The sequence below is a fragment of the Corythoichthys intestinalis genome, chromosome 2 (genome assembly GCF_030265065.1).
Source record: "Corythoichthys intestinalis isolate RoL2023-P3 chromosome 2, ASM3026506v1, whole genome shotgun sequence".
NCBI classification, from domain to species: Eukaryota; Metazoa; Chordata; class Actinopteri; order Syngnathiformes; family Syngnathidae; genus Corythoichthys; species Corythoichthys intestinalis.
Genome location: NC_080396.1, coordinates 9,238,380 through 9,263,221, shown reverse-complemented (window position 1 = coordinate 9,263,221; position 24,842 = coordinate 9,238,380). Strand labels below are relative to the sequence as shown.

Genomic DNA, 24,842 nt, shown 5'->3' with positions numbered 1-24,842 from the left:
TCGATTACTAAAATATTCGATAGCTGCAGCCCTACTTCAGAATTAATACTATAATATGTAAATACTATAATACTACAGAATTCAGATTCTACACTAAGAATAGCTTTAAATTGACACCCTTTTTGAAAAATATGATTGGCAATGAATATTATAATTATTATAATACTATTGTATATAGTAGTATAATATAATAATGCTAGATTTTTTTAAGAATTGTTTTGAATAATGTTGGAAAGGCTAAGTCAGTGTTCTGAATCTGTTTGCATTCCATTCTTTTGCACTAGTTAATGTTATGAGCATTTGACCTCATTGTTTATGTGTGATTAATTATTGTTATTTACATATTTATTTGTACTTCAATAAAGAATTTAAGTGTTCCAAAATGTTTTTGTGAATTAATATGCGTCAACAAAAATTTCATTGCTAAATTAGTAACATAAAATTGTAAAAAATAGTGGGCTGACTAATCGGGAGAAAATTAGTCGTTTGGGACAGCCCTACTGGAACATATTTCCTCCATACCCTTGTCACCTTTTTAATCCCTGACTCATTTTCATGCCTGGTCATTGCAAGGTGGAGATAACTGCGCCAGGAGGGAATATGACAAATATGCCAATATATACCAATATTTTTTTAAATTTCTATTAGAAAAATGTTTCAGTAAAATTTTACACATTCTTGTGTATTTGCCACATATTGCCACAGTTAACATTGAGGCTTTGGGCCTCTTTTGACCTCGTTGTGAGTTTGTAAGGTTGTGACTTCTGATTAAACAAACTCGATGCCAATCAAAACGTTTGGTCTTCTTTTTCCCCAAATTAGAATCGATATGAGAATCGATAAAGAATCAAATCGTTAAGCAATATCGATAATGGAATCGTAATCGTAAAAATCCTATCAATTCCCATCCCTAGTCATAGGATTTATTTATATCCTCCATAAAGCTAGATAGTATTGGCTGATTATTCTTTGACCTTAACCAATTTTTCATCTGCGCAGTAAAACAACCACACAGTCTACAAAAATCAAATATTTACAAATTAGTGATATTGTATTGAATATTCACTTATGTGCTTACACAGAAAACCACAGGAATCTAGTAATGATAAGAACTACATGCGGCCTCCACAGGTGGAATGTTTACACGTTCGGTCACTGACCTTTACAAAAGCGGGATACGAACCTAGCGGACAGTTACCCACAAAGAAAACACAGTGACCCCAAGCCCAGCCCGCCTCAATATTAGCACGTGCATTTCTTCCAAGGTACATAGTGTGTTCACCTATATACAAGTAGCATGCAGGCACAATTAGCACTCTAGTATCGGGGAGACGTAAAGGTTGAATGTCACCATAACGGATTTAAGCGGCGAAAGTTACCGAAAAATTTGCTGTTTTAGGAACCCATGATCGGTTCCAAAAGGAACAAAAACCATTTGCTTGGAAAGGACACCTATTGGTAAATATCTCTTCTTATGTACTACATAGTTTGGAATTGCTTTAGAGAGATTTCTAACACATTTTACTTTACTTTTTTTTTTCGAGATGAGCCAACATGCCATCCGGATCAGTGAAATTGGAAAGTATTAAAAAGCTTGGACATGAGAATCACACCTATGAGAATGCGGATGAAGGTAAGAGGTGTCAAACTCATTGAATTAATGCTTTCTCTCAGAGAGCTATTAGGACTGTGAACGCCATATGAGTCTATGATCGGCTCATATTCTTATATACTGTATCAGTGTAATTAAATGATACCAACAACTAGAGATGCCGATCGATCGGGTCCGAACACGTCATTTTCAAAGTATCGGAATCGGCAAAAATATATCGGCCATGCCTTAAAAAAAAAAAAAAAAAATATATATATATATATATATTTCAATTAAATCATTTTCTAATTGTATTTAACGTTACAGACATAATATGTTACACTCATCCAGAGTCTTTAGTTTAGGCTTAAGGTAGGGTTGTCAAATATATCCCGATTACGGCGGCAATTAATTTATTAAAAAAGTGTCACGTTAAAATATTTAACGCAATTAATGCATGCGCTGCACGACCTTCTCACTCATTGTCGCGCTCAATCTGTAATGACGCCGTTTTACCTATATAGAGAGATAAAAGGCAGCGCAAAATGAGTAGAGTGAATTTTTGCAGCCTTTGGAGCCTTTTTTTTTAATTGGCTAAAGTCTTGCAATCCCTCTCCCTATGATTAAAAATATCATGGGAAGCAATGTGGGGAAGCAAGGTAGCAATTGACCTTTGTCTTAACACCTTAAGTTATTTCCTAACGCAGAGAAGATATATCAATTGGTAGCACGACGCACAGTCATGGTTCCACTTCCCATCATGCATTTGGGATGGCCACAGTATCATTTACTGAAAGCTCAACAAATACACTAGATGGGAATATTTAGTCACAATATACAAAGTCACAAGTCTTTCTATCCGTGGATCCCTCTCACAGAAAGAATGTTAATAATGTAAATGCCATCTTGAGGATTTATTGTCTTAATAAACAAATACAGTACTTATGTACTGTATGCTGAATGTATATATTCGTCCGAGTTTTATTCATTTTTTTCTTAATGCATTGCCAAAATCTATATGATTGGGAAAAATTATCAGGAATGATTGGAATTGAATCGGGAGCAAAAAAAAAGCAATCGGATCGGCAGATACTCAAACTAAAACGATCGGATCGGGAGCAAAAAAACATGATCGGAACAACCCTACCTACAACCATAGCAAAAAGTATGGAATCACCAGTCTCAGACGAGCACGCACTCAGGCATTTTATTATGTAGAATAAACTCAGATAAAAAGCATGAAAAAAATAATGAATTAGTTCAAAAGTGCAGTTCAGAAACACTAAAAGAAATTAATGAAAAACATTGTGGTGGTCAGTAAATGTTACTTTTATAGAAAAAATGCAGGGAAATAAATATAGAATCACTCCATTCTGAGGAACAATATTTGGAATCATGAGAAACAAACAAAGAAATAACAATCAAAACACATCTCTAGTATTTAGTTGCAGAACCTCTAGCTTTTATGGCAGCTTGCAGTCTCTGGACTTAATGAGTGACAAACAGTATTCTTCATCAATTTGGTGCCAACTTTGATTGCAGTTGCCAGATCATCCTTGCAGGTCGGAGCCTTGCTGTGGACCATTTTTTTCCCATTTCTACCACAAGTTTTCAATAGGGTTGAGATCTGGGCTATTTGCAGGCCATGACATTGACTTGATGAGTCTTTCTCCAAGAAATGCTTTAACAGTTTTAGCTCTGTGGAATGATGTATTGTCATATTGGAAAATGATTTCATTATCCCCAAACATATTTTCACATGAAGGGATAAGAAAGCTGTCTAAAATTTCAATGTAAACCTGTGCATTTATTGAAGATTTAACCACAGCGCATTTGCCAGACATGCAGCCCCTTATCATTAAGGACTGAGGGAGTTTTGATGTTTTATTCTTTGTAAATCTCACTGGAATGGCACCAAACAAAAGTACCAGCATCATCACCATGTCCAATGCAGATTCTTGACTCATCACTGAAAACAACCTTCATCCAGTCATTCACAGTCCATGATTGCCTCTCCTTAGCCCATTGCAGTATTGTTCTTTTCTGTTTAAGTGTCAATGATGGTTTCCTTTTAGCTTTTCTGTATGAAAATCCCATTCCCTTTAGGCAATTTTGCACAGCTCTGTCACATACCTTGACCCCAGCTTCCTCCCATTTCTTCTTCATTTGTCTTGTTGTACATCTTCTGTTTTCAAGACATATCCATACATTCAGTTATTTGTCATGATGTTTGGCTGTCTTCCTCGGGCTACAAGTACGCTTAACTTTAACAACCTTGCCATGCTGTTTGTACTCGGTCCAGCTGACTGTGGACAGCTTACATCTTTGGCAAATTTACGTGTAGCGTTACCTTCAAGAAGTTTGATAATCCTCTCCCTGGTCCCAAGAGACATCTCTCTTGTGAATCCACCTGGTCCAGCAGCCCTCCAAGGTGTGATAACTGCACTGTTTTTAACTGCTGACTAACGAGCAGACCTAATCTGAAGCAAGGTCCCAATTAAGGAAAGGAAATTGACTGGGTGTGCCTGTATTTTCTACTCAAAATGGGGTGATTCCATATTTTTTTCTTCAGAATGGAGTGATTCTATATTTTTTTCCCTGCACTTGCTCTGTAAAAGTAACATTTACTGACCACCACAATGTTTTTTATTCATTTCTTTTAGTGTTTCTGAATGCTAAATAGTTGCACTTTTGAACCAATTCATTATTTTTTTTCAAGCTTTTTATCTGAGTTTGTTCTACAGTCCCTGACAAAAGTCTTGTCACTTATCCATTTTGTAGAAACAATTGCTAATAGACTGACTTTTACTTATTCAATTGGTTTCAGAAATGGCTCATATGAAAGCTAAGACCCTCCCAAATGATGTTGAATGTACAAAAATATATTTGTTCCACTGAAAAAAGATTTATCATTTAATGAAGACATAAAGGTCAAATTTTGGCAAGACAAAAGTTTTGTCGCCTACAGAAAGTAGTGTGAAAATTGAACAAAAACTGTACTTCAAATACAAAAATATGTTACATTACATAAGCAAATTAAGTAGTGGTGCTGTAAGATGCACATTTAATATTTTGTATGACTTCCATGGACTTGAAGGACTGCATTCATGCGGTTCGGCAAGGATTCATACAACTTATTGATGAAGTCATCAGGAACATCAAAGAAAGCAGTCTTGCATGCCTCCCAGAGTTCATCAAAATTCTTGGGTTTCGTCTTCCATGCTTCCTCTTTCATCCTACCCCAGACATGCTCAATGATTTTCATGTCTGGTGACTGGGCTGGCCAGTCCTGGAGGATTTTGATCTTCTTTGACTTGAGGAACTTTGAGGTAGAGATTGAAGTATGCGATAGAACACCATCCAGCTGCAGAATTTGTCCCTTTTTATGGTTAGGAATGCAAGAGGCAGCTAAGATTTGTTGATATTTCAGACTATTTATGTTGCCTTCCACCCTGCAGATCTCTCGCACACCCCCATACTGGATGTAACCCCAGACCATGATTTTGACACGGTTCAGAGAACAAACAGACCCAATAATGCAGTGCTCAGAGCAGATTTATTGACAATGCTTTTGAGAGGAAGAAGTCTTGGCTCTTGGTGAGGCACGGAGGGCTGTTCGAGCAGGGGGGGACGAGCAAGGCGAGGGCCCAGGCAGAGGCGATCCAGATCCGGTCCTGTAGCAGGTCGCAGTAACGAGGCAGAAGTACAGACAAGGAGCAGGCTAGAGGCAAAAATCCACAAAGTCATAAAAGGTATCAAAATCCGGCAAGACAGAGTAACTAGAAGTGCTTGTAAGTTGCAGTGAGGGCTAACAAACTCGCAATGGCTTAGAGGTCTGTGGGTGTTTATGTAGGGAGGCTGAGGTAATGACCAGGTGTGCAAGACAGGTGTGTGGAATTAGTGCTGATGACTGGGAGGGAGAAAAAAAAGAAAAAAATGGCATACAGGCCTGCGGTGGGATTCTAACAGATTTTGCCACCACCAAACTTCACTGTTTTCTGAGTGAATCTCAGATCCATGCAGGCTACAGTAGGTCTCCTGCAATATTTGCGGCTACTGTTGTGTAATTCAATGGAAGATTCATCTGAATAATCCACCTTTTGCCACTTTTCCAGCGTCCATCCTTTTGACAGGCTGTGGGCCTTGGCAAATGCCACACAGTTTTTTAATTGTCTGCACCCTGAGAGATAAATAGTCTCATTTGGTCATTTGTCATTTGTGGGACCTGTCATTTGGGCAGGTTTTATTGAACTGGCCGAGTTCTATGCTGTGATTGGGCTGGAGACCGTCTTTCCCATCTGGCAACTCTACACACGAATTGCTTTCACTATCCACACAAAATAATGATTATTTAGCCTCCGCCCTTGAATTTGACACATGATGTTAACAGTCATGCATTAGGGTATCAGTCAAATCTTAATCAAATTGGAACATATTTTCCAGGTTTTGCAGAACCAGCTGGCTCTTACATGTAAGTACTATATTATAGTTGATTCATAGACTTCATAATGTATTGACGGGACACAAGGGCGCAGGGCCGATTAATAGGGGGCCTATCTCCGTTAAAGCTGACCCAGTGGAAACACAGACAAAGAGCTTTTTCCGTTGAAAATTCTTACGAGTAAATGCTTAAATCCCTGAATTCTTTATAGATATGGACGTGAAACAATCTGGTTTTTGGCTAAAAGCAACAAAAAAAAAAACGTGCTAATAGCATTCATTTTACGTAAATATTCCGAACTATGAGGCTCGTCAGTAAGAAAATTAGTGGTCGCCATATGTAAACAAAGCTTTTTTCAATGAAAATTATTGTGAATAAATGCACTTGTGCACTTTGAGATTTGTTTTTCAAATGTTAAGTGCATTATAAATAAAATGTATTATTATTATTATTATTCAGGAAATTAGCGACCGCCAAATGTAAACAACGAGGTTTTTTCGTTGAAAAGTCTTGTGAATAAATGTTTAAATCCCTGAATTCTTTATAGATATGAACGTGAAACAGTCTGGATTCATGTTCAAAAAGCAAAAAAAAAAACATGCAAGTACCATTTATTTTACGCAAATATTGCAAACTATAACGCTAGTCAGTAAGGAAATTAGCGGCCGCCATATGTAAAGAAAGAGCTTTTTTCATTGAAAATTCTTGTGGATAAAAGCTTAAATCCCTGAATTCTTTATAGATTTTGACGTGAAACAGTCTCGATTCTTGATTAAAAGACAAAAACGTGCAGGAAGCATTTATTTTACGTACCTATTGCGAACTATGACGCTAGTCAGTTAGGAAATTAGCAGCCGCCATATGTATACAGAGCTTTTTCCATTGAAAATTCACGTGGATAAATGCTTAAATATATGAATTCCTTATAGATATGAACGTGAAACAGTCTGGATTTATGGTCAAAAGCAAAAAAAAAAAAACGTGCAAGTATCATTTATTTTACGTAAATAATGCAAACTGTGAGGCTAGTCAGTAAGGAAATTAGCGGCCGCCATATGTAAACAAAGGGCTTTTTCCGTTGAAAATTCTTGTGAACAAATGCTTAAATCCCTGAATTCTTTATAGATATTGACGTGAAACAGCCGGGATTTTTGGTCAAAAGCAAAAAAAAAAACAAAAAAACGTGCAAGTATCATTTATTTTACGTAAATATTGCGAACTATGAGGCTATTCAGGAAGGAAATTAGCGGCTGCCATATGTAAACAAAGGGCTTTTTCCTTTGAAAATTATTGTGAACAAATGCTTAAATCCCTGAATTCTTTATAGATATTGACGTGAAACAGCCTGGATTCTTGTTCAAAAGCAAAAAAAAAAACAAAAACGTGCAAGTATCATTTATTTTACGTAAGTATTGCGAACTATGAAGCTAGTCAGTAAGGAAATTAGCGGCTGCCATATGTAAACAAAGGGCTTTTTTCGTTGAAAATTCTTGTGAAATAATGCTTAAATCCTTGAATTCTTTATAGATATTGACGTGAAACAGTCTCGATTCTTGATTAAAAGCAAACAAAACGTGCAAGTAGCATTTATTCTACGTAAATATTACGAACTATGAGGCTCGTCAGTGAGGAAATTAGCGGCCGCCATATGAAAACAAAGAGCTTTTTCCGTTGAAAGTTCTTGTGAATAAATGCTTAAATCCCTGAATTCTTTATAGATATTGACGTGAAACAGTCTCGATTCTTGATTAAAAGCAAAGAAAAAAAACGTGTAGGTAGCATTTATTTTATGTACATATTGAGAACTATGAGGCTAGTCAGTAAGGAAATTAGCGGCCGCCATATATAAACAACGGGCTTTTTCCGTTGAAAATTCTTGTGAATAAATGCTTAAATCCCTGAATTCTTTATAGATATGGACGTGAAACAGCCCGGATTCTTGGTCAAAAGCAAAAAAAAAAACGTGCAGGTAGCATTTATTTTATGTACATATTGAGAACTATGAGGCTAGTCAGTAAGGAAATTAGCGGCCGCCATATGTAAACAAAAAGCTTTTTCCGTTGAAAATTCTAGTGAATAAATGCTTAAATCCCTGAATTCTTTCTAGATATGGATGAAAAACAGTCTCAGTTTTTCGTTAAAAGCAAAAAAACGTGCAAGTAGCATTTATTTTACGTAAATATTGCGAACTATGAGGCTAGTCAGTAAGGAAATTAGCGGCCGCCATATGTAAACAAAGGCCTTTTTTTGTTGAAAATTCTTGTGAAATAATGCTTAAATCCTTGAACTCTTTATAGATCTTGACGTGAAACAGTCTCGATTCTTGATTAATAGCAAAAAAAATGTGCGAGTACCATTTATTTTACATAAATATTGTGAACTATGAGGCTTGTCAGTGAGGAAATAAGCGGCCACCATATGTAAACAAAGAGCTTTTTTTTCGTTGAAAATTCTTGTGAATAAATGCTTAAATCCCTGAATTCTTGATAGATATTGATGTGAAACAGTCTCAATTCTTAATTGAAAGCAAAAAAAAAAACATGCAGGTAGCATTTATTTTACATACATATTGAGAACTATGAGACTAGCCAGTAAGGAAATTAGCGGCCGCCATAAGTATGTAAACAAAGAGCTTTTTTCATTGAAAATTCTTGTGGATAAATGCTTAAATCCCTGAATTCTTTATAGATATTGACGTGAAACAGTCTCGATTCTTGATTATAAGACAAAAACGTGCAGGTAGCATTTATTTTGCGTACATATTGCAAACTATGAGGCTAGTCAGTAAGGAAATTAGCGGCCACCATTTGTAAACAAAGAGCTTTTTCTGTTGAAAATTCTTGTGAATAAATACTTAAATCCCTGAATTCTTTATAAATATTGACGGGAAACAGCCTCGATTCTTGGTTAAAAGCAAAAAAAAAAAACAAAACGTGCAGGTCGCATTTATTTTACGTAAATATTCCGAACTATGAGGCTAGTCAGTGAGGAAATCAGCGGCCGCCATATGTAAACAAAGGGTTTTTTCCGTTGAAAATTCTTGTGAATAAATGCTTAAATCCCTGAATTCTTTATAGATATTGACGTGAATTCTTTATAGATATTGATGTGAAACAGTCTCGATTCTTGATTAAAAGAAAAAAAAAAAAACGTGCAGGTCGCATTTATTTTACGTAAATATTACAAACTATGTGTCTAGTCAGTAGGGAAATCAGCGGCCGCCATATGTAAACAAAGAGCTTTTTCCATTGAAAATTCTAGTGAATAAATACTTAAATCCCTGAATTCTTTATAGATAAAGTGGGGAGAACAAGTATTTGATATGGATATGGTATGGATGAAAAACAGTCTCGATTCTTGGTTAAAATTAAAAAAAAAAGTGCAAGTAGCATTTATTTTATGAAAATATTGCGAACTATGAGGCTAGTCAATGAGGAAATACGTTGCCGCCATATGTACTAAACAAGACCTATTTCCGTAGAAAATTCTTGTGAAGAAATGCTTAAATCCCTGAATTCCTTATAGATATTGATGTGAAACAGTCTCGATTCTTGGTTAAAATCAAATTAGGACAATATTGCGGAGTATAATGCCAATGCTTTAGCGGCTAATTTCTTCCATTGATTTTACATTTAAAACATTTAACATTCATTTAAAAATGAATGCATGGTACGAAAAATATAACAATTACATTGACTCCTCAAATAAATCACTCCTGAGACAATCCTTCCTGTTTGTATGCGGTACAGCTTTTGTACTTTTTCAACCTAAATCTGGCGTTAGATCGCTGCATTTGACCGACTGCTAATAAATGAAGCGGAGTGTCCGGCGGCCCCCTACTTAAAGGCGTTGCCCGGTGAATGGGGAATGTGTCATGTCAATACATTATGAAGTCTATGGCCGATTTTATTGTGTGTGCATGTGTCATTCAGTGCCCTGGATTAATCTATGAAATAACATCGGTATTGTTAGAACAGTAGGAAGGTTGTCGATCATTTATTTTTAATTTTCATTAAGTGTTCATGTGCCAAAATGACTACATTAAGTGCTCAATGTGAAAATAGTTCATATTTTGAGTAACTTTGGTTCTTGTATAACTTCATCATTGTTTTCATGCAGGACAATGACAGCCTCCGAGGAGGAGAAGGAGAAGTGAGTACAGAAGTACTGATTTTTTATCTCAATAATGATAAAAACTACATACAGTACATGTTGTTTTTTTCACCCTAGAAAAGGAAAGACGAAAGAGGAGCAACCTGCAATAAGAGTTGGCTTTTTTCAGCTGGTAAGACACATATGTTTCTTGTGTGTGGCTATTTTAAAATTCAACGAATCATTGTTGACCAAAAATTGTCCAAATTTTCTTTTTGAGCCTTTTAATAGCAAATAATTTCAAATTTTTGTTAGTTTAAAAAAAAAAAAAAAAAAAATTAAATATTATTTTTATTTTTATTTTAAACAAATGTATATTTATAAAATGGGGAAATCTGTAAATATTCTCTTTTTTTGGGTTTTTTTAAATTTATTTTTAATTCAGATTTTTGTACATTTATTTTCATTTATTTTTTAATTCAGATTTATTCATTTATTTTTTTACACAAAAATAGAGAGACAGCAACAACCAAAAGGGATGTTTGGTATGTGGCAAAATTGATATTGCCATGTGGCAAAATGGATTTTGCCATGTGGCATTATTTGGGCCATGTGGCAAAAAAATAACACGTGGCAAAATCCATTTTAACACATACCAAAAAAATGCCACATGGCAAAATCCATTTTGCCACATGGCAAAAAAAATGCCACATGGCAAAATTAATTTTGCCACATGGCAAAGAAAATGCCACATGGCAAAAAAAATCCAATGGCAAAATCCATTTTGCTGCATGGCAAAAAAAAAGCCATGTTGGCATTTTATTTTTGCCATGTGGCATTTTTTTGCCATGTGGCAAAATTGATTTTGCCATGTGGTGTTTTTTTTTTTTTTGCCATGTGGCAAAATGGATTTTGCCATGTGGCATTTTTTTGCCATGTGGCAAAATGGATTTTGCCATGTGGCATTTCTGCCATTTAAAATGAATGGAAAATTTAGACGTTCATAGCCGTCAATGGCATAGCCTTATTTGGGTGCCAGTTGAATATCAATGTGTTGTAATGTAAAGTGTATGGTCAAAAATCACAACTACACGGTTTTCTGCCATTCAAAATGAATGGAAAATTTGGACGTTCATAGCCGTCAATGGCATAGCCTGACTTGGGTGCCAGTTGAATGTCAGTGCGCTCTAATCGTAAGTGTATGGTCTAAAACAACAGCCACACATGTTTTTCTGCCATTTAAAATGAATGGAAAATTTGGACGTTCATAGACGTCAGTGACATAGCCTGACTTAGGTGCCAGTTGAATGTCAGTGCGCTGTAATGGTAAGTGTAGAGTCAAAAATCACAGCCACACACGTTTTTCTGGCATTTAAAATGAATGGAAAATTTGGACGTTCATAGACGTCAGTGGCATAGCCTTACTTGGTTGCCAGTTGAATGTCAATGCGCTGTAATGGTAAGTGTAGAGTCAAAAATCACATCCACACGTTTTCCTGCAATTGAAAATGAATGAAAAATTTGGACAATTTTTTGCCATGTGGCAAAATGGATTTTGCCATGTGGCATTTCTGCCCTTTAAAATGAATGGAAAATTTAGACGTTCATAGCCGTCAATGGCATAGCCTTATTTGGGTGCCAATTGAATATCAATGTGTTGTAATGTAAAGTGTATGGTCAAAAATCACAACTACACGGTTTTCTGCCATTCAAATTGAATGGAAAATTTGGATGTGCATAGCCGTCAATGGCGTGGACGTGCATGGCCTGCAAAATTGCAATATACTAAAATAAAAAATGGACCATACCAAAAAAAAAAAAAAAAAAAAAAAGCCGCATGGCAAAATCCATTTTGCCACATACCGAAAAAAAAAGCCACATGGGAAAATTAATTTTGCCACATGGCAAAATCAACTTTGCCACATACCAAATACCACTTTTCGTAACAGTAAATATTCTAATTTCTAATTAAAGTCACGGTTCAGTACGTACCTCGGGGTCACGATTCGGTCCAACAGGAAAAACAAAAAAGGCTTTTTTAATTTACAGCATTTAAAAGTTAAAGTTGGTTCTTTTGGCTAAACGCAAAAAGCAGCCCTTATCATTGCGCAAAAGAAATACAATATAACATCAAACTTTAGAATTTGTGTTTTCATTGTTCTAACATTCTTTAATTCACAGTTTATGTGCAAAAATAGACCACACACCCTTTTTTGTAAGGATTGACTGAGGTAACAGTTAAAATCAGGTAGCGGTCGCCAGCTGGCAACCTTACTGTTAACGATGTTGACAGATGTTTGTGTCTAATCTTGCCAGAAGTACAAACTTCAAACACGCCGCATGCATCAATCATCGTTGAACTTGTTAAACAATTGCTGTGGCAACTCATTGTATGTAAGTGAGCAGTGGAGTGGTGTGAGTGGACTCACTCATTGAAGCATTTATAAAGCCAAGCATTTTCGTACTACAGTACTTTATTCTTGTTTAAAAATAATTCTCTGGGACAGTAACATGTTTAAAACTTATCATAATTATTAAATTTGAAGTGCCTAAAAAACATTTCTTAAAATATACATTTAAAAAAAAAAAAAATACTTTAGAGGGATAAAAAACGGGAAAAAAACATGTCTTATAAGTATCTCTTTCCAATGCTAAATCTCAATAAATACATTGAACATTGAATACATTTTTGGGGGGGGTTGCGCTACTTCGTGGTTTTTCACTTATTGCGGCAGGTTCTGGTCCAGATTAACCGTTTATTTTCATTGTTGCACATGAAAACAGCGGCTTTTCCTATTTCAAAGATTAAGGGCCATTATAATAGCCGTGTAAAGAGTTTTACTAGTTTTGGCGAGAAGGTGAATACTTTTTGTTGTTGTTCATGAACTACATTTCTACACAAACGCACATCCAGGTACCATTTAGCTTAGCAAGGAGAGCTATGAGAGTCATTTTTTGAGTGTCCCAGAGCTCGCAAAACTTAAAAAAAAAAAAAAAAATCACTCATCAAGGTTTTGCTGGCCGTGGTTTTCGTATATCCGTCAGCTCAAACGGCCTGATAGTACAGATCCAGTGGTATGGAAAAGTATCTGAACCTTTTGGAATTGCTCACATTTCTGCATAAAATCACCATCAAATGTGATCTGATCTTTGTCAAAATCGCACAGATGAAAAAAAACAGTGTCTGCTTTAACTTAAACCACCCAAACATTTATAGATTTCCCTATTTTAATGAGGATAGTACGCAAACAATGACAGAAGAGGGAAAATAAGTAATATTATACAAGTATTTAGTCTAACACTAATTGTGCAAGTTCTCCCACTTGAAAATATTAGAGAGGCCTGTAATTGTCAACATGGGTAAACCTCAACCATGAGAGACAGAATGTGGGAAAAAAAAAATCTCATTGTTTGATTTTTAAAGAATTTATATCCAAATTAGAGTGGAAAATAAGTATTTGATCAATACCAAAAGTTCATCTCAATACTTTGTTATGTACCCTTTGTTGGCAATAACGGAGGCCAAACGTTTTCTGTAACTCTTCACAAGCTTTTCACACACTGTTGATGGTATTTTGGCCCATTCCTCCATGCAGATCTCCTCTAGAGCAGTGATGTTTTGGGGCTGTCGTTGGGCAACATGGACTTTCAACTCCCTCCACAGATTTTCTATGGCATTGAGATCTGGAGACTGGCTAGGCCACTCCAGGACCTTGAAATGCTTCTTACGAAGCCACTCCTTTGTTGCCCTGGCTGTGTGTTTGGGATCATTGTCATGCTGAAAGACCCAGCCACGTCTCATCTTCAATGCCCTTGCTGTTGAAAGGAGATTTTCACTCAAAATCTCTCGATACATTCATTCTTTCATTTTCACAGCTCAATCGTCCTGGTCCCTTTGCAGAAAAACAGCCCCAAAGCATGATGTTTCTACACCCATGCTTCACAGTGGGTATGGTGTTCTTCGGATGCAATTCAATATTCTTTCTCCTCCATACACGAGAACCTGTGTTTCTACCAAAAAGTTATATTTTGGTTTCACCTGACCATAACACATTCTCCCAGTCGTCTTCTGGATCATCCAAATGCTCTCTAGCGAACCGCAGATGGGCCTGGACGTGTACTTTCTTCAGCAGGGGGACACGTCTGGCAGTGCAAGATTTGAGTCCCTGGCGACGCATTGTGTTACTGATAGTAGCCTATCTTACTGTGGTCCCAGCTCTCTGTAGGTCATTCACTAGGTTCCCCCGTGTGGCTCTGGGATTTTTGCTCACCGTTCTTGTTATCATTTTGACGCCACGGGGTGAGATCTTGCATGGAGCCCCAGATGGAAGGAGATTATCCGTGGTCTTTTATGTCTTCCATTTTCTAATAATTGCTCCCACAGTTGATTTATTTACACCAAGCGTTTTACCTATTGCAGATTCAGTCTTCCCAGCCTGGTGCAGGTCTACAATTTTGTCTCCGGTGTCCTTCGACAGCTCTTTGGTCTTGGCCACAGTGGAGTTTGGAGTGTGACTGACTGAGTTTGTGGACAGGTGTCTTTTATACCGATAATGAGTTAAAAAACAGGTGCCATTAATAGAGGTAACGAGTGGAGCCTCGTTAGACCGCGTTAGAAGAAGTTCGACCTCTTTGGCAGCCAGAAATGTTGCTTGTTTGTAGGTGACCAAATACTTATTTTCCACTCTAATTTGGAAATAAATTCTTTAAAAATCAAACAATGTGATTTTCTGTTTTTTTCCACATTCTGTCTGGCATGGTTGAGGTTTACCCATGTTGACAGTTACAGGCCTCTCTAATCTTTTCAAGTAGGAGAACTTGCACAATTGGTGGTTCACTAAATACTTATTTGCCCCACTGTTCCTGTATATCTAGTTCCGTTTTGCCACGTGCAAAGAAGTGCTGATGATGGTGGTGGGAAGCATTTGCGCCGTACTGCACGGCTCAGCTCAGCCCCTCATGCTGCTGGTGTTCGGCCTGCTGACGGACACGTTCATCGAGTACGACATTGAGCTGAATGAGCTGAGTGACGAGCGGAAGGAGTGCGTGAATAATACCATCCAGTGGAAGAAGAACTACACTGACATGTTCGCTGGCATCAACCAATCATACTGGAGTTTTGGCAACAATTCAAACCTGGTACCTGTGGTGGCCAGGTCATGTGGGTATGTTGCTCGTAAAAATGATTGTATTTTTTGGACTATAACCCCGGTTTTACACCAGTCGGCGAGGCGTCAACGCACCGGTGACGCTCGCCTGTCACTACCCGATCATGACGGGCTTCCGGTTCGCGACGGAATGCTACTGTGCATGTTCGAATCAACGCCATTTTCTCTTGAGGGATGACGGCAGATATAAATATGTACATGTTAGGCCTGATTTATGCCTCTGTGTAGACCCTACGTCGTCTTTGAGCATTCGAAGTTCTGCGTCAAGGGAACGTGTTGCTCTGTAATTCATGGCCAAGCCACTAGAGGTGTGTGGCTTTGTCTTTGTATGGTTTTGGAGGACTCTGGACGCGGTTTGGTCATAGACACAGGGGCGCCATATAGGGGTGAAAAGTGATATTGATTCTAAGGGCCCATGCCCTGATGGAGGGACCCACAAATAAAATTAGAACATTAGGTAATCGTCTGCAAATTTAAATATTAATCGTTATAATTTTACTAGGAATAAAACGAAGTTTCTTTTTCTTGTTTTGTTTTTGGGAAAAAGTAAACACCCAGAGAGCATATGTATTCCCAGCCACCCCTCTACAAACCCCTTATTTTCATTAAATGATTTGGTCCGCCCTTCCTTCGATCAGACTGGGAGCAGCGGTGTGCATTTGCACCAGTCAATGAAACGGAGTGTGCAATACTGCAAAAATATTTTCAAAACAAAAATCGGGTTATCAAAAGAGGAAAGAAAAGAAAGCAAAACAGGAGAGGGGTAGAAAAGGCCAACAGGATGTGACAAAGTACTTCACAAAGGAAGGTTGGTGTCATCTGTCAGTGTAGTGCTGAAAATTAACCTGTTATCTTAGCCCACTCCGGCCACATCTGGAACTTCACAATGTCTATTACAAAGCTCCGAAGCGAGGTCCCAGCTCACTTCGTAAGAAATACGGGATTTTCCTGGCCTCAATGAGCGACATTCACCTATTCAAAAAATATGAATTCCAAATAATGACGGCATTTTTTTTTGGTATCCTACAGATGTTAAAAGTTGGTGTGGAAATTTTCTTTTCTAAAATCGGCTTGAATCCAGTTTGTCAATAATTAATTGAATTTAGTTTGTCATCAATTGAATTTAGTTTGTCAACCAGTGACCTCGCTTCGGAGCTGTAGCCTATTACTTCATAATGAAATACTGAACTTGTTTGCTAGCTAGTGTTTGCTCCACTTTTAGCTTATATTTAATCAGTACAGCAGGCAAACCCTTAGCAAGCTCTTCATACTAAAACAGTTGTAAACTGTATACTGTAGTATAGTTCAGTTAAAACAAAACATTTATTCTAAGTCATTCATTATGGTATTTCCTTTGAGAATATTTCTAATAAAAATATATTTAAATGGTAAAAGATGGCCTTCAGTACATTTCTTATAAATGATATCAATCTATTCATTATTGCTCTATACGCTGTATGTTTAGATAAATGTATTTTCATCTTAAATTAACGCAGAAAATGCACAAATTAGTGTGTAAAGATTCACCAGAATGCAGGAAGTCACGTAGTTGATACTCTAAGTGTGTGTGTGTCCCCCGGCACTGGTGGTGGGGCCCAAAGTGATATCTTTTCATGAGGCCCAAAATCCCTGGCAGCGCCCCTGCATAGACAGCAATGGTAATGGAGATGGAACGTGTGTATTTACAGCTGAGCAATATTGAACAACAAAAGTTGGTAATACAAATGTTGAAGCGTAGGCGACACAGAAGTCGATTGCGAAGCTTTGAAAACGGCAGTGTTGTTGTGCTGAACCGGAAACAATGTTCTGAGAGGGACCAATCACAGTTCTTTGACGTACAGTAGGGCAAATAAGTATTTAGTCAACCACTAATTGTGCTAGTTCTCCAACTTGAAAATATTAGATAGGCCTGTAATTGGTCAATTCCAAAAGTTCATCTCAATACTCAATCTCTCTAGCGAACCGCAGACGGGCCTGGACGTGTACTGGCTTCAGCAGGGGGACACGTCTGGCAGTGCAGGATTTGAGTCCCTGGCGGCGCATTGTGTTACTGATAGTAGCCTTTGTTACTGTGGTCCCAGCTCTCTGTAGGTCATTCTCTAGGTCCCCTCGTGTGGTTCTGGGATTTTTGCTCACCGTTCTTGTTACTTTGACTGTACAAGGTGAGATCTTGCATGGAGCCCCAGATCGAGGGAGATTATCAGTGGTCTTTTATGTCTTCCATTTTCTAATAATTGCTCCCACAGTTGATTTCTTTACACCAAGCGTTTTACCTATTGCAGATTCAGTCTTCCCAGCCTGGTGCAGGTCTATAATTTTGTCTCTGGTGTCCTTCAACAGCTATTTGGTCTTGGCCATAGTGGAGTATGGAGTGTGACTGACTGAGATTGTGGACAGGTGTCTTTTACACCGATAATGAGTTAAAACAGGAGCCATTAATACAGGTAACGAGTGGAGCCTCGTTAGACCTCGTTAGAAGAAGTTAGATCTCTTTGACAGCCAGAAATGTTGCTTGTTTGTAGGTGACCAAATACCTATTTTCCACTCTAATTTGCAAAAAAATTCTTTAAAAATCAAACAATGTGATTTTCTGTTTTTTTTCCTTCCACATTCTGTCTCTCATGGTTGAGGTTTACCCATGTTGACAATTACAGGCCTCTGTAATCTTTTCAAGTAGGAGAACTTGCACAATTGGTGGTTGACTAAATACTTATTTGCCCCTCTGTACACGTCACGATGCGTTGACGTTACTTGTAGTCAAGATTTTGTGGTGGCGCAAGTCAGGCTGCGGTGTAGGGTCGTCAAACGGCGGGTCACGGCGTAGATTAGCTGTCACCGCAACACAGAAGCATAAATCAGCCATTAGATTACATGACCAAAAAAAAAAGATTTTTCTATTGTTTTTTTTTTTTTTTTAACCATTAAATGATTATGCCGTATATAGAAGTACACACAATGCCTTCAAAGGCTTGCAATGACAATAAAGGAATTGAATTGAATTGAAACCTGTTTCTTATATATAGCTTATCAAAGACTACCGTATTTTCCACACTATAAGGCGCACCTAAAAGCCTTCAATTTTCTCAAAAGCCGACAGAGCGCCTTATAACCTGATGCACCTTATGTACGGATCAGTTTTGGTTTATCATGGCAGGACATTCCCTTTAGTGTAGCTCCATCTTGTGGAAACATAATGTAACTCCAACCACTACTACTACTACTACTACTACTACTAACACTACTACTAATACTACTACTACTGCGTCTTATAATGCACTGCGCCCTATATATGAAAACAGTTACAAAATAGGCCATTGATTAAGAGTGCACCTTATGCTCCTATGTGCCTTATAGTGTGGAAAATACGGTATCAAAAAAGTCGAGTTAAGACATAGCTATCTGGAAAAACCTTGTATGCTATAAGAAATTCATTTAAATATTTTGATTTATTGAACCCCTCTGTGAAGGGTTTAATTGGGGAGGAAGACAGGCATTCTTGAAAGACATTAAAAAGCAGTAATGTGAAGTAAGGTTGGCCAACAATGTTTTATATTATTATTTTTCTTTTCCCCCAACGTTTTTATATTATTATTTTATATGCACGAGAGCTGCCGGATCTGCCAAAATGAACATGAAGTCTGATTATTATTTTTTTTTAACAATGTCATCAGATAGACAAAAACATAAAATTATGTGCAAATGCCTGCATCCTCAAATCATGAAAATAATAACAGCCTATATTTTACCAATGTTGTAATCTCGATGGGTCTTGTATCCATTCCATGTCAGGTAGTCTAGGCACATTGTTTGCATCCTGATTAGCATCTGGCTAATACATGTTAGGTCAAACATAAAATTCCAACCTCCTCTTCTTCCTCCAACTCTTCAAAAACTTGGATCTCCTCCCTTGCACTCGATCTGTCGCTTATATCGCTGTTTGAATCATTGTTTGAAGGGCTTTGTATGGCGGCCGTATGTATGGAGCTGCCATCGCTGTTCCCGGTGTGACGTATCACTTCCGGGTTCGTCCCCTTTCAGGCTCGAACTTCGGAAACGCGATTATTTTGACAAATATACAACATATAAATTATTTTTTCATGCTTTATTTGTTGGACAATGTTTAATTACTTTAATTGTGACCCTATTTGGCATGTTATGAAATTACTTGACATTACTGCTTTAGGTTGATGTATAGATGGTAAGGGTGGAGGAATGGGTGCTTCTGGTTTTGTACATTAGGTGGCCTTCCTGTTTTTATGCGGTACAGTTTTCGTACTTTTTCCAACCTGAATCAGGCGTTGGATCGCTGCATGTGTCACTGCGACTGACTGCGAATAACTAAGCGGATTGTGGGATGGCCCCCTACTTGAAAGTGTGGCGCAATTAATATCATTATGAAGTCTATGTCTTTATCTACTTTATCACTTCTGAACAACTACTGCAACGTTTGAAGTAGAGGGCAAACCTAGAGCGTCCTTTATCGCAAAACATAAATTTAAAATTCACACTTGAGTATAGGTTGCAAGCCCAGTCATGCTAGGAAAAAGACTTATAGTCCAGAAAATACCGCTGTACAAGGTTGTCTTATTGTTGGCATTTCCTGACTATGTGGTGATTTTTCAGGATACTCGATATCGAATACGAAATGACCAAATTTGCCTTCTATTATGTTGGAATTGGAGCTGCTGTATTCATTTTGGGATACTTTCAGGTTAGTAACCTTGTGTCAATACCGTATAGGTGCTCTTTCAAACCAACAATACAATGACAAATTTGAAAGCACCCTTGAAGGCCACTGGTCAAGGATATCGATTTTCTTTGCGACAGATCTCACTGTGGGTGACTGCTGCTGCCAAGCAGATCCAGCTCATAAGGAAAATCTACTTCAGCAAAGTGATGAGGATGGAGATAGGCTGGTTCGACTGCACTTCGGTGGGAGAGCTCAATACTCGCATGTCTGAGTGAGTTGGTCGCAGTGTTAGCTCAGTGTTGGCCGAAATTGACTGCATGATGTCACATCTGTGACAATGCAGTGACATCAACAAGATCAACGACGCCATTGCAGACCAAGTCGCCATTTTCATGCAGCGTTTTACCACCTTTGTGTGTGGCTTCTGCATCGGCTTCGTGAAAGGATGGAAGTTGACGCTTGTGATTGTGGCAGCAAGTCCACTAATTGGCGTTGGAGCAGGCCTGATGGCTCTGGTGAGAATCTCAACCTCAGCGTGCTCTTGCATCCTCATGTTTAACACACATTTTTTGGGCAGCCAACCAGGGGTGGGTAGAGTAACCAAATATTTTAACTCTATTCAAGTAGAAGTAGTGCTATTTCAAAATAATATTACTGTATTTTTGGACTATAAGTCGCACCTGAGTATAAGTCGCACCAGCTGTAAAATGCCCAACGAAGAGGAAAAAAACATACAGTGCCCTCCATAATTATTGGCACTAAAGATGATCGATCCGGTCCGATCACGTCATTTTCAAAGTATCGGAATCAAAAATATTGGACATGCCTTTTTTTAATATAGATATATTTTTTATTGAAATCGTTTTCTAATTGTATTTAACGTTACAGACAAAAAGTCTTACACTCATCCAGAGTAGTTTTGGCTTAAAGTAGGGCTATCAAATTTATTGCTTTAATGGCGGTAATTAATTTTTTTAAATTAATCACGTTAAATAATTAACGCATGCGCTGCACGACCCTCTCACGCATTGTCGCGTTCAATCTATAAGACGCCGTTTTACCTATAGATAGTGCTAAAAGGCAGCGTATAATGAGTAGAGAGAATTTTGACAGCCTTTGGAGCCATTTTTCATGTGGATAAAGCCTTACAATACCTCTCTCAACAATTATAAATAGCGTGGAAGGCAATGTGGGGAAGTAAGGTAGTAATTGATATTTTTCTTAACACCCTATGTTCTTTCCCAATGCAGAGAAGATATATCAATTGGTGCCCCTATGCACAGTCATGGTTGCACTTCCCATCATGCATTTGGGCAGTAGTTAAATGGCTGCAGTATCATTTACTGAAAGCTCAACAAATACACTAGAGGGCAATATTTAGTCACAATATACAAAGTCACATTTATCCTTTAAGAATTACAAGTCTTTCTATCCTTGGATCCCTCTCACAGAAAGAATGTTAATAATGTAAATGCCATCTTGAGGATTTATTGTCATAATAAACAAATACAGTACTTATGTACTGTATGTTGAATGTATATATTCGTCCGAGTTGTATTCATTTTTTTCTTAATGCATTGCCAAAATGTATATGATCTGGAAAAATTATCGGGAATGATTGGAATTGAATCGGGAGCAAAACAACAGCAATCGGATCGGGAAATATCGGGATCGGCAGATACTCAAACTAAAACGATCGGGATCGGATCGGGAGCAACAAAACATGATCGGAACAACCCTAATTGGCACCCCTGGTTAAGATGTGTTTTTTAGCTTCTAATATATATTTTTTTAATTCAAATAATATGGGACCTTAATGGAAAAAAAGAGAAACATCCAACCTTCAATACAAGTGCATTTATTCAGTGGGGAAAAAATCCCACATAAATAAATATATATTTGGCATCAAATAATGTGTGTCACAATTATTAGCACCCCTGGTGTTAATACTTTGCCTTTTGCCAACAAAACAAGGTCTGGGGACTGAGATGGCCATGGGAGGAGCTTGATTTTGTGTCTGGTGAACCATTTCTGTGTAGATTTGGCCATATGTTTAGGGTCATTGTCTTGCTGAAAGACCCAGTGATGACCCATCTTCAGCTTTCGGGCAGAGGGCAACAGATTTTGAGTTAAAATGTCCTGGTAATTCAAAGCATTCATGATGCCATGCACCCTAACAAGGTTCCCAGGGCCTTTGGAAGTGAAACAGCCCCACAGCATCACTGACCCACCCTCATACTTCACAGTGGGTATGAGGTGCTTTTCAGCTTTCGTGGCACGCCAGATCCACTTAGAGTGTTTGTTGCCAAAAAGCTTAATCTTGGTGTCATCTGACCAAACACTCTAAGTGGGTCTGGCGTGCCACGAAAGATGCGCATGCTGAAAAGCACCTCATACCCACTGTGAAGTATGGGGGTGGGTCAGTGATGCTGTGGGGCTCTTTCGCTTCTAAAGGCCCTGGGAACCTTGTTAGGGTCCATGGCATCATGAATGCTTTGAAATACCAGGACATTTTAAATCAAAATCTGTTGCTCTCTGCCCGAAAGCTGAAGATGGGTCGTCACAGGGTCTTTCAGCAAGACAATGACCCTATACATATGGCCAAATCTACACAGAAATGGTTCACCAGACACAAAATCAAGCTCCTCCCATGGCCATCTCAGTCCCCAGACCTTGTTTTATTGGCAAAATGGGGTTGCACAAAGTATTAACACTAGGGGTGCTAATAATTGTGACACACATTATTTGATGTCAAATAATTATTTCTTTATGTGGGATTTTTCCCCCACTGAATAAATGCACTTGTATTGAAGGTTGGATTTTTCTCTTTTTTTCCATTAAGGTCCCATATTATTTGAATTAAAAAATATATATATATTAGAAGCTAAAAAAACACATCTTAATCAGGGGTGCCAATAATTATGGAGGGCACTGTATATCAGTCACACTGGAGTATAAGTCGCATTTTGGAGGGAAATTTACTTGATAAAATACAACACATACAACAGATATGTCATCTTGAAAGGCAATTTAATATAAAAATACGATACAGAACAACAAGCTGAATAAGTGTACAGTATGATAATAATTACATGATGCATGAACAACGAAATGCAAACGTGGCCAGTATGTTAACGTAACACAGTTATTAAGAGTTATTCAGATAACTATAGCATAAAGAACATGCTAACAAGTTTACCAAACCATCAGTGTCTCTCCAAAACACCAAAATAACATGTAAAATGATATTATAATGTGTTAACAATTTCACACATAAGTCGCTCCAGAGTATAAGTCGCACCCCCAGCCACACTATGAAAAAAACTGCGACTTATAGTCTGAAAAATACGGTACTCAAGTATAAGTAAAAGGAGTCATACAAAAAAATACTCGAGTACAAGTCGGGAAGTGAAAAGAATACTCAAGTAATAATTAACTGTCAGATTTTTTTTTTTTTAAGGAGGTATTTTTTTTTTGCTCAGCACGTCAACTATATGACCTGTTATTATTTGACTTTACTATACATGACCATTTTAGGCCAAAAAACAGGGAAAAAAATAATACCGTATTGGCCCGAATATAAGACGGCCCTGATTATAAGACGACCCCCTCTTTTTCAAGACTCATGTTTGAAAAAAGACTTTTTGAACAGCAAATTAATTTTTATACAGAAAATAATTACAGTACATCTGAAACAAATGATTGTAACAATATATTTGAGAGAAAAAGCATGTTATTTTGCCTCTTTCAAATCTTAATATCTGAACATTTAGATATGTAAACTAAAGTGCAATCACATTCATAAATGAATGGCTTCTGGTTTTTGAAATGTAAATAAACCAATCTATTGTGATAAAACAACAAAATTGCAATAACTTCATTAACCATCAAAGTGGAGTCCAACTGTAACTGTAGTCTTGAAACAAATCTGAATAAGGAAAAACATTGCAATAAAATAATGCAAACTGGTTAAACTCAAAAGAGTAGCTGAGATCTTTCATGACAGAACATCGCTTCAATGATATCTGGCGCCATCTAGCGTCGTGAATGTGTATAATGTCTAGACCGCGAATATAAGATGACCCCTCTTTTTCAGTCTTATTTCAATGCAAAAGACACCGTCTTATATTCGGGCCAATACGGTAATCAAATTCGGACTAGAAAAATCTCCAGAAATGAAACATCCCCATTCAAAGCGATGAGTGGAGAAAACATATGTCCTATCATGAAATTAAAACACTCATATCTCAGTTTTCTGTGATCTATCAATGCCAAATCAAAACTGGTATCGAGGTTGACAGCGGCGCTCTACGTGAAATATTTTATTTTTTGCGGTGCTCTAAAGACGCCACATGATTAAACACGCCGGTGTGATCATAGGACTTCCAACTACAAACTTTTGTGTGGTCATGTGACCTTATTGTTACGTCTGATGGGAATAATGGAGATGATTATTGTTGCAACGTCTCATTGGTGTAACTGGTAGAGCCAAAAAATAAAGTAAAATCCAGTGTGGAGAAATAAGAGGAACAATGTCTCAAATGTCGCCCAAAGTAGCGGAGTAAGAGTAGCATTTCTTCTTCACAAATCTACTCAAGTTAAAGATAATTGTATTGTGGTAAAACTACAATTAAAAGCACATTTCTCTTCAAAAGCTATTCAAATGTAACAGAGCAAATGTAATGCTTACTACCAGTGTTGTCACAGATTGCTTGAAAAAGTAATTTAATTTTTGATTACGTCTCCACAAAGTAATCTACTTCTTTGATTACTTTATTATTAAAGTAACTAAGTTACTTTAAAAGTAATTTATCGAATATTTTTTACCAATTTTTCTCCCTTTGCTGCCTCACCATAAGA

The 24,842-nt window shown here is 37.5% G+C and overlaps 1 protein-coding gene across 2 annotated transcripts in view; it reads left to right on the top strand.

Annotated features, from left to right (window-relative positions):
- Nucleotides 1-1,184: 1,184 nt before the first annotated feature.
- abcb11b (ATP-binding cassette, sub-family B (MDR/TAP), member 11b) overlaps nt 1,185-24,842 on the top strand; it is a 91,430-nt gene continuing 67,772 nt past the window's right edge. For both annotated transcript variants that reach the window (XM_057830035.1, XM_057830034.1), the window contains exons 1-9: nt 1,185-1,458; nt 1,545-1,633; nt 6,035-6,062; nt 10,152-10,184; nt 10,263-10,317; nt 15,000-15,289; nt 19,916-20,003; nt 20,120-20,253; nt 20,326-20,497. In XM_057830035.1, the coding sequence (XP_057686018.1) occupies nt 1,555-1,633; nt 6,035-6,062; nt 10,152-10,184; nt 10,263-10,317; nt 15,000-15,289; nt 19,916-20,003; nt 20,120-20,253; nt 20,326-20,497 (879 nt within the window). In that variant the 5' untranslated portion in view covers nt 1,185-1,458; nt 1,545-1,554. The remainder of the gene's footprint in view (nt 1,459-1,544; nt 1,634-6,034; nt 6,063-10,151; nt 10,185-10,262; nt 10,318-14,999; nt 15,290-19,915; nt 20,004-20,119; nt 20,254-20,325; nt 20,498-24,842) is intronic.